This window comes from Sus scrofa, chromosome 6, assembly GCF_054392235.1.
Source record: "Sus scrofa isolate SSC_HxYL_T2T_F1_AM1 chromosome 6, Sscrofa_HxYL_maternal_Yorkshire_Landrace_v2.0, whole genome shotgun sequence".
In the NCBI taxonomy this organism is placed as follows: domain Eukaryota; kingdom Metazoa; phylum Chordata; class Mammalia; order Artiodactyla; family Suidae; genus Sus; species Sus scrofa.
This window is the reverse complement of record NC_139388.1, coordinates 99772223-99786940: the sequence shown is the minus strand read 5'-3', so window position 1 is coordinate 99786940 and position 14718 is coordinate 99772223. Positions and strand designations below refer to the sequence as shown.

At 50.9% G+C, this 14718-nt stretch overlaps 2 protein-coding genes across 52 annotated transcripts in view; both read right to left on the bottom strand.

The window, feature by feature from the left end:
* The window catches only part of BMP8A (bone morphogenetic protein 8a), a 45962-nt gene extending 42184 nt beyond the window's left edge, over nt 1-3778 (bottom strand). For 2 of the 4 annotated variants that reach the window (XM_084964008.1, XM_084964012.1), the window contains exon 1: nt 3157-3778. In XM_084964008.1, the coding sequence (XP_084820134.1) occupies nt 3157-3490 (334 nt within the window). In that variant the 5' untranslated portion in view covers nt 3491-3778. The remainder of the gene's footprint in view (nt 1-3156) is intronic. The other 2 variants (XM_084964010.1, XM_084964011.1) reach the window with 2 other exon arrangements.
* Nucleotides 3779-7818: 4040 nt separating this feature from the next.
* The window catches only part of MACF1 (microtubule actin crosslinking factor 1), a 357817-nt gene continuing 350917 nt past the window's right edge, over nt 7819-14718 (bottom strand). For 37 of the 48 annotated variants that reach the window (XM_084963963.1, XM_084963980.1, XM_084963966.1 and 34 more), the window contains 4 exons: nt 13294-13505; nt 12661-12771; nt 10120-10249; nt 8628-9325 (listed from right to left, as the gene is read on the bottom strand). In XM_084963963.1, coding sequence (XP_084820089.1) covers nt 9069-9325; nt 10120-10249; nt 12661-12771; nt 13294-13505 — 710 coding nt within the window. In that variant the 3' untranslated portion in view covers nt 8628-9068. Of the gene's footprint in view, nt 9326-10119; nt 10250-12660; nt 12772-13293; nt 13506-14718 lie in introns of all 48 variants that reach the window. The other 11 variants (XM_084963996.1, XM_084963997.1, XM_084963999.1 and 8 more) reach the window with 3 other exon arrangements.

The window sequence follows — 14718 nt, the reverse complement described above, 5'->3', positions numbered from 1 at the left end:
GAGCCAAGGGGGAGAAGGATTCAGGAGGAAAAGGCAGAGTGGGTCTCTCCTGCCTCCTTTCTCCCTCAGGAGGGGCTGGGCCAGCAGGAGGCCCTCAAGGTCCAGCCAGAGAGTCACACCCGCGCTCTGCGAAGGGACGGGTAGTGTGACAAGGTGCCCCAGACAAGAGCCACAGGGTCAGGGTTTTTTTTCTGACAAAAATTGCTGTAGCCTGGGTGGGAAAGCAGAGGCCCAGAGAACAGAAGGGATGTGGCCCGGGACGTGCAGGAAGGTACCAGAACCTGGGTGATGCCTCCAAGTTCAGGGTCTCTTCCCCCTGAGCTCAGGCGACAGCAGCGACAGGCTCTGTCTGCGCCTGGGGTACTGACCCCATTACTGTGTCCAGGCCAAGGGGAGCCGAGCGACCACAGGCAGAGACTGATGGGCAGGCTAGGGGACGCCTGGCTCCAACTGCAGCCCTGAACCCCAACATGGGCCCATCTGCGTGGACACAGCTCTGACCCCAGATGGGAGGCCTGACACCAGAACCCATGCCTCGGGGTCCTACAGGTGCCCCTGGTGGTCAGGGGCCCAGCAAGCACCAGGCTTGGCTTCTCAGGAGCCAATGAGGCTGACAGCAGAGGTGGAGCTGGAGGCCATGGGTGTGGGAGCCTTGGCGTGGGCGCTGACGCCACAGCAACTCTGCTATTAGACTCCACAGAGGTTTGGGGGCTTGGGGCTGGGCCTCCAAAGAAGGAAGCACCCCTGGGAGGTGTCTAATCCCCCACATCAGCCCAGGTAATTGCCAGGTAAGACTAGTCCAGCTGAAGGAGTTTTACCAGTGCAATTAGTATATCAGGATAAAGAAGGACCTTCTGACAGCCGGCTGGGCCCACCCACAGACCAGGCTTCCACAGAACAAAGATCTGTTTGTTCATCCACAGCTCAGAGGCCTTAGATCTTCAAGGAACACACAGAGGTGGTGTGGGAGGAAACTGGGATTTGGAATCCACAGCCTGGATGATGCCATGGTTGTGCTGTGTGTCCCTAGGCTGTTATTTAACCTCTCTGAGCCCATGAAATGAGGCTGGTAAGAGCTCCACATGTTTCTGCATGGATGAAACAAGGATTTCTAAGGCTATGTAACTTCAAATGCTAGTTTCTATTCTAAAAATAGAAACACCTTTGGTTGGCTTTTTAAACCTGTTTCTGGGTTTCACATGTCTGTAAGGCACATGGGGACATTTCCATCACATCCACACCAAGGACGGACAGCTGCTGAGAGGGACTGAGGTCAGGCCGAGGGCCAGGTTCACTCTAAAAAGGGGGCTGACTTTCTGCCCCTCCCCCTCTATCAACCAGTCACAGCACTCTGAGGATAGGTCACTAGCATACCCCTTTTACAAGGAGAGACTCAAGGCTCAGAGAGGGTAAGGGACTTGCCTAAGATCACACAGCAGAGGCAGGAAGGGAACAAGGTCCATCTCAGCTCAGGATGCTGCTCCATCCACAGCAGCAGCTCCCACCAGGGCTGTGCACCCCCTGCTCCAGGGATGCTGGGGGAAGGGGGACATAGGCTAGGCAGTGACTCACTCTGGTGGACGGCTCCTCTGGGGGCATTCTCAGGGGGACTGCATCCACAGCTCTTCTTGGTCCTGAACCCCAGGTCAGCTTGTCCCCAGCACAGAGCTCTGCCTCACTTCCACACAGGGTCACCTCTGTCCCCTGCCCTCTAACCAGGAAGGTGGCATCCAGAGCCCACCAGCCTCAGTCCTATGCCTGGCACTGGGCTCTCAGCAGAGATTAACGGCTGCTCCCTGCTGCTCAGTCCCCCACCTGAGCCCCCACCAGCTCTGAGTCGGGGGGACAGGCCTCCTTGATGTCCCCTCTCCTTGCCCTACTGTAGGAAGCAAATGGCTGAAGGCCCCTGGGTTCCTCTGCCTAAACCCCTCCAAAAGCTCTATCCTGAAAGCCCGCCCTCCTGATGCAGAAATGTCACCTCCACGGGAACTGGATGCAGGACCAAACAACCTGGGCCTGTCCTGGCCTGGCCACATAGAGGCCACGCTCTCCTGGGTGTGACATTGCCTCTGTCGGTCTCACTGTCCTCGTCCAGGACATGGTGTGAATATCGGGTCTAACAGGGCTGATGGGAGGGTTAAGGGCTATGCTGTAGGTGAAGAGAGTCTGGTGGCCTTGGCAAGGGTCCTCTCCTTGCTCTGGGCCCAACAGCTGTCCCCACCCGGGGCTAAGCTGCAGTCCTTGGGTCCCCAGGTCCAGCCTGGTGTCTGTCTCGGCCCAGACTCCTGCCCCTTGCTGGTCGCAGACAGGAGGCCAAGCGGATGAGGTACACATGTTCCTGAATGTAGATGCAAGAGTTTAGGACTGGAAAAGGTTCTATCTGAGGACGTTAAGGGTACATGGCTCCAGGATTTAGAGTATAATTTCTGCAGAGGGAAAGCTGGGCTTTGCTGGGGGAGCAAAGGGGGTCCAAGCTGCCCATCGTGTCATTCAAGGGGCCTGGACACTCATTCCTGACAAACCAAGTCCCAGGTGTGAGCCCAGGGTGACAAGACACAGCCCCTGCCCCACCAAGCTCAGAGTCTAGCCTTCCCCACAGCCCCCGAAGCCCCCCACGTCAACACGCCCACCCCCAGGCTCTGGGGCTCTGGCCCAGGGAAGAGGCTGCTGGGGACTCAGAACATCCTGGTCCTCATCTCCGCTCTGGTCACTTTGATGCTGTGACCAGGGTTTTCCACGCTGAACTTTGTCCCTCTCTTCAGTACCGGCCTTATCACCGTGACAGCATCACAGCTTCTGTTTACCCATCTGTCTCCCCACGACCCGACTGACTTCCTGGCACTGTCCAGGTCCCTCCCACAGTACATGGTTCTTAGCCTTGGGTGTGTTGGGAGCGGGTGAGGGTACACGGCCCTGGGACTCACATCCTCCTCTGTCCCACAGCTCTGCGACCCGCATACCCCTGGGCGCTTCCCCCTCTCTTGGGTCCTTGTCCACGACAAGATGACTCTCAACCCCCCCCACCCCCACCCCGCTCCCGGCTCCTGGCAGCCCTGCCCGAGGTGGCGCACACGCCCCTGCAGCCTGCGTTCAGCCCGCCGTCCCCCACGCGCCTTCTCGCGGGGTCGCCGCCGCCCACCGCGTGCCCGCTCTCACCCATGTTGACGAAACTCATGACCAGGTCTGCCCGGCCCAGGCGCCGCTCGGGGGCCCCGCCGTCCTCGTCGTCGTCGCCGGCCATGGAGCGGTACAGGTCCAGCATGAAGAGCGGCGCGGACGCGGGCAGCCCGGCGCCGGCAGGCGGCGCGCGGGGCCGGGGCCGCCCGGGCAGCCCGAGCACCGCCAGGATCTCGCGCTGCAGGTCGCGACGCTCACGCGGGCCCAGGCGACTCTGCGGGCAGCCGGGCGGGGGTCGTGGGCCGGGACCGCAGCCGCTCAGCGTGCACAGCGCCAGGCCTAGCAGCCAGAGCGGCCCACGGCATGTGGCCATGGTGGGACCGGGGCTGCCTCACCGTGTGCGCATCTGTTCCCGGCCGGAGCTGAGGCCGCCCCAACGGCGAGCTGCGGGCCGGGGCGTCGATGCTGCCGCGCTGCCAAAGGCAGAGGCTCCTCCGGGCACTGGGGACCGTCGGCTAATCTGTCTATACTGCCGTGCTGGCCAGTCCGGCTGCTGTCGAGGCCACTCAGCGTCGGGGCTGAGGGCGAGCTCCTGTCGGGTTCGGGGAGGAGCGGACCCTCAGTCTGGGCAGCTCGCCTTGGGCTGAAGCTGCCTCTCACTGTCCTGCTGGTAGCCGTCGGGTTCCCGCCCCCTCCGGACCCGACCAATGGGGCACAGGGGCGGGGCCAAGGCGGGGGAGCGGAAGACACTGGCAGGCGCCTTGGTTGTTGTGAGGTGGCGACCCATAGATGCAACCCTCTGGTAGGTAGTAGGGTCAGGAGTCCAGAGCCCCGCGGTTGGGGGCCTAGCTGTCTTCCTGGGCTCCCCTCCCCGCCGCTGGCCGCGCTGTATGGGACGTAGGGCAGTGGCGCGGTGTGATAGCAGATTTTGCGCTCCCGCGGGGCAAATCCTTGAGCGCCCTGCCAGGGCTGGATCCCAACTCTCAGTACAGTCTACAGAGTGATCCATCAGCCCCGCCTTGTTGCACTGAGTGCCGCCCCAGTCGGGTCCAGAGGTACAGGGACTCCGCGGGTGCCATCCAGGAACGGAGAGTAGGGCTCATCCCTCTGCCATCATCAGCTGGGCCCAGGTTCCCCGCTATCGCAGCTCCTGGCCGGCTTCCTGGAGCCTTCCCCGTAAGTTCCCTTGTGTGCGGTTGGGGACTCCTTCTCCCACACCTGACCCGGCTCAGTCGCTGCTCCGTGGCTTCCGATCGCTCCCAGCCCCGCCTCTGGCGGACGGCTCCAGGTGCTCCCGCAGCGCCGCTCTCACCGCGGCTCTAGCTGTGCGCCCTTGGACTCAGGTGCACATCCAGCGGCGCGCGGGAGTTGCGCACCGGCCTCCCGCTTTCTGCTGGTAGAAGAGCTCAGGTGCCCTTGCTGAGCTTTTGCGCATCTTAGCTGTCACAGCCCTCAGCTCCTCAGGGAAACTCCCCCATTGACTCACCCTCTTTTGCACAGCCTGCTCTTCTCGAGGCATTTTCAAACTGCATTTATTCATTTATAGTTAAGGGGCTAGCCTAGGCTGGGAGGAAATGACACTTAGACTGAGCTCTGAAGACTGGAAGGAATCGGTTGGGAGGACAGGAAAGGTCAGTGGGAGGAAAGTGTTCCAGGCGGAGGAAGTAGCTTGTGTGAAGATGGAGACCCCAAGGAGCATAACAATGGTAGGTGACAACTGGCACCGTCCATGTGCCAGCCACATTCTGTATTATTTCTTTCACTCACACACTGTTAGAGGGCAGATACCATTAACCGTGCCCTCACCCCCGTGGCTTTTAACAGATGAGGAGACTGAGGCACATGGAGGTTTAGGGACTACCTGCAGGTCACAGAACAGTTGGGCTGAGCCACAGTAGGTGGGCACCTGCAGGTGAGCTGCTCAGTGAAGCCTGGAGAGCCTGGGGGGCAAATGACTGGGTGAGGGCTCTGAACAGCAATTATAGTGCCCCAATGTGGGTTCAAGATGAAACTTAAAAAATAAATGTATGCTGTCCAATAAAATTCATACTTCCCCACAAGCACTTCAGCTTTGAAAATATCAAATCTTGGAGTTCCCGTCGTGGCGCAGTGGTTAACGAATCCGACTAGGAACCATGAGGTTGTGGGTTTGATCCCTGGCCTTGCTCAGTGGGTTAAGGATCTGGCGTTGCTGTGAGCTGTGCGTAGGTCGCAGACGTGGCTCGGATCCCGTGTTGCTGTGGCTTTGGTGTAGGCCAGTGGCTACAGCTCTGATTAGACCCCTAACCTGGGAACCTCCATATGTTGAAGGAGCAGCCCTACAAAAGGCAAAAAGACAAAAAAAAAAAAAAAAAAAAAAAAATCAAAAAACCAAATCTTAAACAATCATTTGCTGGTGCCTTAAGTCTGTGCCTAGTCTTTTTACCTACCCAGTAAATTTTCACAAGGCTGCTGAACCTGTGTAAGATGCTACAACATGGTAAATCAATTATAATTAAAAAAAAAAAACAAAAAACCAAAAGAATGCTACAGATAAGCCACTGAACATGCTCAGGGCAAGGCCAGCCAGCCTGGATGCAGAGCGGCCTATGGGTTGGAGGGAGACTGGAGGTAAGCCCCACAGTTGGAGACAGGTACAGTCATGGGAGGGGTCAGGGGCCAATGACAGTGATCCTCCAATGGAGATGGGGTGGAGGGCAGAGAAGGCTGTTAGGAGGCTGAATCCAGAGGGTTGGTGACTGGATGTAGAGGTAGGCAGCAGAATCAAGGGGCTTCTGCTTGTCAGGCTTGGTCAGGGTCTCTGAATCCCCCGCCCCCTTCACTGTTCCTATGTCCCTGTGCATCCCTCTGTACTCCCCTTAGAGTCCACACCACATCACTGGGGGCCTCAGATCTAGCCTGCAATTCTCTGGTTGTGTATTATACAATACCCATCTCCCAGCATGACTGTAAGCAGCCCAGTGTGGTCTGGTTCTTATAATAGAAATTATCTTAATTTAGGATGAGTAGAGAGGGCTGTACTCTTTGAAGGACTTCACATTCCCATAAACCACTGGGGGCTGCTCTGCACTGTGCCCTCAGCCAGAAATGAAGCTGACCACTTCCTTGCCCCCGAGTGGCCCCCATGAGTCATTCCCAGACGTGACCGCCAGGTGGACATACTATCTTCCAAAAGCAGAATGTGCTCTGATAGAGGCACCGGCAAAGTACCTGGGACGGCAGAGGAAATGGGGACAGGCGATGTGACTGGACTGGACTCCTGAAACTCCTAAACTGGACAGGCACTGATGCAGGGAAGGTCTCTTGGAGAAAGTGATATCAAACAAGGGCTTCCCCAGCCACCTAGCAACTCCCGTGATCTTGGGCAAGTTACTTAACCTCTTTCAGACTGTCTCTCATCTATAAATGAGGCTCATGACAGGATTGTGATGGGGATTACGGAGCACTTAGCACAATGACTAATGCACAGTAAGCACTCAACACAATAGCTATTGTTATGCAAGGCTTCAGGAACCTGCTCTCATTCTCTATCCTAGCAGACAACAAGTTTGTATTACCAGTGTTTAGCATTTGTATCAAAGAACTACGGTTTCAACCTTTTTCCTGCCATCCCTGTATTTCCCACATGGTCTTATATGCAGGGGTTCATGGAATGAAAACATACTTTCTGCAGACTACACTGCAAAGACTGAGGGAAAACTTGAAGTGCTTGAAAAGTAAAACAAGTGACTATGGTTCAGACTCCTGGTTCAGATGCAGGTCAAGCTCCTTTTAGCATGTTTCCGCAGTCAGGAGGCCTAGAGGGGAAAACAGATTTGGGTGAAAACATCCTACGCAAAGATCTGGCAACTTGAAGTTAATACCATGGAGAATAAAGTAAGCACTGCCTTTAGAATCCATCAGGCAGCAGATCCCCTTTAACTGGATATTTGGCCTCAAGCAGCTTTGGCAAATATGCAACCATCCTACCAAATTTCCATATGGCAAGGGGAGTATGGCCTAATGATCAGGAACACAGGCAGCTGAGTTTAAACCCCTTACCTCTCAAGTTCTCTAGTTTTCCTAGTCTAACTGCTGTCATTAGAATTTGTTCATGTTTGGCTGAATTATTAGCTTAATTATTGTAAAGCTAACCAGGCACCAGAGGGAACTGAACTGCCAGATTGGGATAAGGAGCTGGGGACTAAATTCAAGGTCCACTCCTGCCATTTCTTCATTATGTGATCTCAGGTAAATCACTTTCTTGCCACTTTCCCAATCCAGTTTTCTTCAACCATAATACAAAGGAGCTAGATTTGATGACCAATTTTGTTTCCACCTCTGCCAATTCTATTCTACCACTTAACCAAAAATTTTTAGCAAACTGCGGGGAACTGGCCCCACTCTCTCAAACCCCAGGATCTGTGATTTCGAAAAGAAAAATCTTACATACTGGTATCTGTTTAATCATGTTAAGTAGGGCAGATACCCCTAAGATTTACATTAACTATAGTCTGATTATTTCTTTGTTCCCTTGTTAAATAAAGTTAACGAGGACAAAACATACAAGAAAAAAAAAATCTATTAATGAGCTCCATAATTTATCCGTCAGGATATCTGGATTTGAACAATGCAGCGAAGTACCTACAACACAATCATATCCCAGAGTAGTATGTTATATATAAGGTGATGGTTGAGAAGAAAAGCAGGAAATACAAAATATTCGTTACTGCAAGCAATTTTAATACAAAAGTGTGTCTTATTTTTAAACAGTTCATTGGTAGAGCTTCAGTTTCTGCCTCAATTAAAACCAATTGAGATAATCACACAGCAACGTGGTCGGAGCTGAAGAGGAACAGCAGCTAAAAAACAGGAGCCCCAGGCAGCCCCTCTTCAGGGTCACTTGGTCAGTGGACTTTATTACGCACAAAAAAAGACAAGCAAACGGGACTTGTTAACGAGTGTGCTGGTGATCTCCTTTAAAGGACGAGCGAGTGTTTCTGTCCACATTTTCAGAATAGGCTCGTGGAATTCATTCCTCAGTTTGTGGGAAGTTGATCGACCATTTCAAATAGCAAAAAAATGCAGATAAACGAATCTGTAATTCAAAACGCCACCAAGGAGTGTCCCCTTGCTGAAAGCCTGGGTCCCGGTGAGCACAGGCATTACTGGTGGCGTTATTGGTGGCCGGGCTGGGTAGGAAGTTACAACCAGGACTCTTAAAAACCCCAATGTTCTGACGTGTTTTCTGAACAGTTACATTTACCCCTGATTTCTAGCAGCTATTTGTCCTTTAAACGCCCAGTATTGAAACAGTATTCAAAGACAGTATTGCAGTGAACTCCTTTTGCTGTATCATGTGCAAACAGTACCTAGATGAGGTGCCCTCTCCTCAGCTAAAATCACACACAACATTAAAAACAATGGAAAAGCACTCAGAAGTGCCCTCCCCTCAGTTCTTGCTAGTTGAGGTGTTTGTGATTTACAAAAAAAAAAAAAAAAAGAAAAAAAAAAAAGAGTTCCTTAAACACTGCAGGATTCTTATTTTTTTAATATAATTTATCTTGCTGACATAGCAAGTCAAGTTTATAAAGAAGATGCATTTAGGAATAATCCTAAAAGATAAAGCAGGTTTACAACCCTGCACCGCGCAGAAACCCTATTTAGAGGCTTTTCTTTTCTTCTTCTTTTTTTTTAATACACATTTGCGTCTTGACCTTTTCGCTTGTTTTTCTCAAATATTTCATTTCTGGGCCCCATCCATTACAGGGTTACCAGGAGGCAAACTTTATCTACATAAATATTCACATGAAAATAGTAACTTACAAAAAGAAAAAAAAATAAGGCAGCTTCATAACACAATTATTCTTTTACAATTTTAACAATATAACTTCTCCCATTCAGAATAAATATACACCCAATGTATGGAGCAGGATCAACGTGGAGAGAGGCTGGGGGGTGCTTGTACAGTGTTATCGCTTGGGACCCGGAGTCCTGGGGGAGGCAGTGGTGGTCTTCTTAGACATGGTGGGGATTTTGGAAGGCTTGTTCAGCCCTCTCCTGGAGGTGCCCTGGCCCCCTGCGGCGCTACTCTCTGAAGTGTCTGAACAAGCTGACTGCGTCTCCAAAAGGTCAAAGTCAGAGGCATCACTCCCTCGCCGGCTGCTGGCCCGACTCCCGGCCCGACTCCCAGCTCGACTCCCAGGGCGACTGGCTGACTTTTTAGGGTCTGGAATTTAAGAATAAAGCAGCAGACTTAATAGAGATAGCATGGAGGCAGAAGAACAAGTGACCAGAGGCCGGGGTTCTGGGCCTAATACCATCTGACACGCTGTGTGACCCTGGGCAAACCAGAGCCCGAAACCTAGTCCTCTTGCCTACACAGAAGTTGCAGAAATCTTTTCTGGCTTTGTGCTTCTGAGAAGCCTCCTGAGGATTAGAAACCAGCTTCTATTGGCAGCACTGCTGCCTCACAGGCCCCCATCATCGAGCAGGGCTGCCCCACGGCCTTGGCACAGAAGATAGCGCCTGCTAGCTGCGTGGGGAGACTGAGAACCCGGGCGAAGCCACAGTGAACAGAGCAGGAAATGGAGGCCAAACCCCAGGTTCCCACAAGGAACATCAACAGGGGCACAGCTGTGATCCTTCCCGGACTTTCTTGGCTCCCCAGCAGTGATAATAAACACAGGGTGTTGGAAAAATTACTAGCAAACTGCCATGTTCAACACTGGCTGGGCTTCTGAGGGAGGCCTTTCTTCCCTCGACATCCTCTCAAACATGATCATTTCTGATCAACAACAGTGGGGCTGGCTTTGGCTGTGGGAGCATCTGCTCTCAGAAGGCAAGGTTCAAGCTGGCTGTGCTGACAGGAGCAAAAGTCAAGGCCAGCAGGGAATCTGCTACTCACGATTTGCCCGGTGGGGAGTAGCCAGGCACAGATGAGCGGCTGCTGTTGCCAAATCCCCAGCCTGGCCAGTCCCCTCCCCGTCATCCTGAGTGAGAAGTGCAGGAGCAGGGACTTACCTGCCCGGTTAGTTTTGGCACCTGTGGAGGCTGGGGAAGAACTATTGCTGGTATCGCCAGCAAGGGATGTTCGGCTTGAATGAAAAGCTGGTGTCGGTCGTTTCAACTTGCTGCCTGTGGATGGAATAACCTTAAAAAGAAAAAAAGTCGAATTTACCTGGTGAAATCTTTGGTTGAAATTGCATTTTAAAAAGTCTAGTCAAGCCCTTATGTCCAATCAGTAGAAAAGCCCGTTAAAAGTCCAGGAAAACAAAGATTTGTTGTTCATGTGTCCTAGGTCATGTATCTTGAGGATTCTCCAAGTAAAGCTTTCACGTCCCAATTAAAAATTTCGAAGTGTCTTTCAACACCTTTTACCTACTGACAAATTTCTACTAGAAATACAAACACACACACAAACCCTCAGATGCTAAGATTATAGTAGTTAAACAAACAGAAACATGGTAAATGAATAAAGGAAAAAAATCCAAATACTCCCAAGTCTCCAAGTTTTGGAGACACATGAGTTCTAGCCCCAAGTATTTAACATGGAGATCCAAATATTATTTCAACCTCCAAGAGACGGTGCAGCAACCTCAGTTAAAATCTATTTCCTCATTGGTAGGCTGCATATTAAATTACTTGACCTGATGATCGACTAAGTGACTAGAAGTACACAAGAGTGGCGATGTGATACCAAAACAAGGTTCTGACAGAGGGATCAGAGGTCTGGGCTGGGTCTGGGCTCCTGGCTTATCTAAACTGGCACCTGTGCCCTCACTTCTCCCTCTGGAAACCAGGGGAGGATCCTGCCTCTCCGACGTCACTCCCTCTCATTCAGTCCACCGCAGACTCTGCCCGCCTGGCTCTTCCTCTGACAGCCCAGGAAGGTTCCCTGTTTGTTGCCTGAATCTCCTGCATTAAAGCATAAACTCCATAAAAGCAGGGGCTTTGTTTTGTCTCCTGGCATGTCCTCAGCACCTAACACCGGTCTGGCACAGCAGAGTCATGTGTAGAAGCACTTTCCAAGCTGGAAAGGAGCTGGATAGATGAACGTTATCATAACTGCTGCCGGCAGGCGCTCCATTTCCCATTTGAGTGTATTATTTTTTTAAAAGACTTAATTTGGAGTAAGAATGTTTTAAATTGGCTGTCAGTATCACTCATGCTACAGCATGCTATTCCAATTTTTCTTTGAAATCAACTGCATAAATTGTTCTCCTGGACTTTTCAGATGTTTATACAAATAGAAGAGTAAAGCAACCCATTTCATTGTGTTCCTTGTACCTTTAATTTATAAAGAAAGAGCAAAAGCGACAGAAAGTGATGCACATTCAAGCACAAACCCTCCTGGCCCACACAGGAGGAAGAGCACCAGTTTCAGAGGCTATGTTCATGAGCACTGCTGCTGCGGAGACTGCGGCCCCAGGGACCCGGCTGGGCGTCTGCATCAGGACTCAGCCCGCCGAACACCAGTAGGCAAGGAAAGCTGAAGTCTCGAAAGGAAATGATACAAGGCAAAACCTTAAGACAAAACAAGGGAATTGGCACTTTGTAATTAAAACATTAAACATTTTAGAATTTCAGGGACTTTTAGAAAAGCAGCACAAGCAGTTTGAGTCTTGGGGTTTTAGTGGGTCCCCAGATCATGTTCTAAGCCAGATAAAACACTTCTAGAATTCTAGCTTGGAGCAGGATGAATGCCTAAAGCAGCAGTCCATCCATGGGCACTGGCTTCCTGTACCTCCTGCTTTCACTGGCTGAAGTGTCACATGACTAAAGGCAATACTATCTTTTGAGGCACTAGAACCCAGTATTTCCCAGGAGGAGCTAGAGTGCAAATTGTACTGCTATCAGACAAGCTGCTAGTCCACGTTTTATTTCTGAAACACTGCTCTTCCAAAAGTGCTTGGGCCTTTTAATGATTGCACTTGAACATGCTTAACTGCTGGCATGTGTATTCAAATCAAGGCTATAGAAACCAATGTGCCCAGGCCAAGGAATTCAGAAGCTAAAATCCAAGCCTCAGAGCAGCGTTCACTGATGCTGCGCTCGGCTGAAGGAGGCAGCACCCACGCCTCGGACCAGCGTGGCTACACCCACCACGCTGGGGATGTGGCTCCGGGCAGAGGAGTGCCAGCCGCTCTTCTGTCCTCAGCAAAGACAGAACACTGCTGAACATGCACTGTCGCCGAATTTCAAGTGTTCATAACTCGTTTGTGTCAGATAAGACGTTTGGAGACTCTAAGAGGCCTGACTATAAACAATATCAATAAACAAATCATGAGTGACCAGTGTTTATCACCCTGAACAAATATTTTAAAGATGAGAAAGTTGTTAAACAATCCAGGCTCAGGCATCTCTTATTTATCTCCAGTTTTGGTGAATCCGAGTTAGAAACCCCTGAAAAACACGGGACGAGATGAATCAGCTGTGAGAGCAAGCACCACAGAGATGGAGAAGAGCACTGGACTCATGTCAGGAGGAAGAGTCGGGCAAGTTCTCGGCATCAGCGAGGGCCTGGTCTCGACTGCGTCCTTAGTCAGCAAAGCCATACTCTACCTCGGGGCTGGGCAGCTGGAGGTCAGGACAGTGGCTGTCCCTGACAGGGGTGACAGCTTTACTGTTTACCAACCAGGGTTTGTCATAACAGCGAGAGAACTGAAGTGGAGTCTGTGAAACGGAAATCCAAAGGCAAGGACGGGAACAATTGAAAATGGAACAGAAAGGGAATAAATTGGGAACATAAAAAAAAAAAAATAAATAGAAGACACTAAATTTTAAAGAAACAGAAAACAAAATAAAATGCCAATCAGTCCAACGGGAGGAAAGGGACCAGGCAGAAAGGCAACAGCATTCTTCATCCAAAACCCATCATAACCGCAAACTTCTCTGCTAGCTCCAGCTGCACAGATAGGGAAGGCCTGGATTTTCAACATTAGTAACTCTGGATGGGCTCAAACTCAAAACGGGAATAAGCGGAAAAAAGCGCTTTGGACGTAATTAATGAGTTCCTATTTTATTACGTCTTCTGCAGTCAGATCCTACCACTAGGGCCTGGCCAGCCTGCTCCGGGTAGAGCTGGTTTGTATGTCTTCGAGGTCCTCTCCTCACTGGGATCTTTCAGAGGCTACACTGAACAACGGACAGCTGCAGAGATGGGACGGGCAAGGTCAGGAGGGATGTCGTACGTACCTTGGTGCCACTGGCTGGGGTGGCTGGAGAAGACGGCATGGATGTGCAGCTGTGGTTACTCTGACTAGCGCTCGAGCTGGAGCGTGTAGGGGAGGCCGCCCGGGAAGATGGTTTGGACCTTCGACCCCGTGATCGGAATGGGGTCATTCCCTGGGATGCCCCCTCAGGCAGGATGAATTTCTCTCGAAGTTCAATGTTAGTTCTACCCCGTGCTAAAAAGGGAATGCACATACACACATACAATGAGAGTTAATCTTAGAAAAACATATCTTTGGTGGCCATACAGCTGCTTGACCCCACGATAACAGTTCTGTAAGTTATAGCTTTAGCACCATCTGTGGTCTCTTTTAAAGTAAGTGTGTTCATGACTCATCAGCCCTGTCATGATTCTTCCCCACAGCAGACACGTTAACTGATAAGCCCTTTGGTTTGCAGGAATCAACAAGTCCGTATACAAAGCACCGTACCATGCTGTGGTCACGATCCTGCCTTGTCACTGTCCCCTGGGGTAAGCACACTGTAACTGGTCAAGAGAAAGCAGATGCAGCAGTTCACAAACCTCTCAGGTTAAATCAAAATCCGTCTTTTCTCTCTCATAGTACATGTGTACTTTTTGGTCAACTTTTGCAGGATACAGGGCAATGAAATAGTAGAGAAAAACATAGCATTAAAATTTATGTCGTCTAGATTCTTCTATTTGAATTCAGTCTATAATAATCCTAAAGGGGTTCAGAAACTCAGGATGGTAAAAAGATCTGGACTGAATCATTAGGAAGTAAACATGTGGGAGGAGAGAGAGAGATCAAGACCATGCCCAGAACGTGCCAGTGAGAAACCATTAAGTCAAAGGCCGAAAGCAGTGAGAAGCTGAGGGCACACCAGTGGGGGAGAGGGATGACCGGCTGGAGAGCCTGCCAGCAGCACTGTAGGCCCACAGTGCTGCCCCAAGGCTGCCTGGAGCCTTTAGACTAGAACCCCCAATTTGGATTCAGTCGGAAGATACCGAGTACAGCCAACATGAACATTAAAAGTGAAAGAAAGACACTACGAATTTAAAGGAAATAATTCCTCTGGCATGTGTTCTTAGATTATTCCTCACTGAAAGGTGCCATTCTGCAATAACCTTCTGTCTCTTCATTCATTCCCAAACTGCCCACTTTTTAGGAGGTGCTGGATAGATCTAAACAAACAGGACTGCTGCTAAAGCCTGGCAAAAGGGAACCATTATAAATAAAGCATTTGTCATTCTTTCCTGTATCAGATTATTCACTTTGGCCAGAAACTGAAGCTTAAAAGATTTTGGGGAGTTCCCGTTGTGGCTCAGTGGTTAACGAATCCGACTAGGAACCATGAGGTTGCGGGTTTGATCCCCGGCCTCGCTCAGTGGGTTGGGGATCCGGCGTTGCCATGAGCTGTGATGTAGGC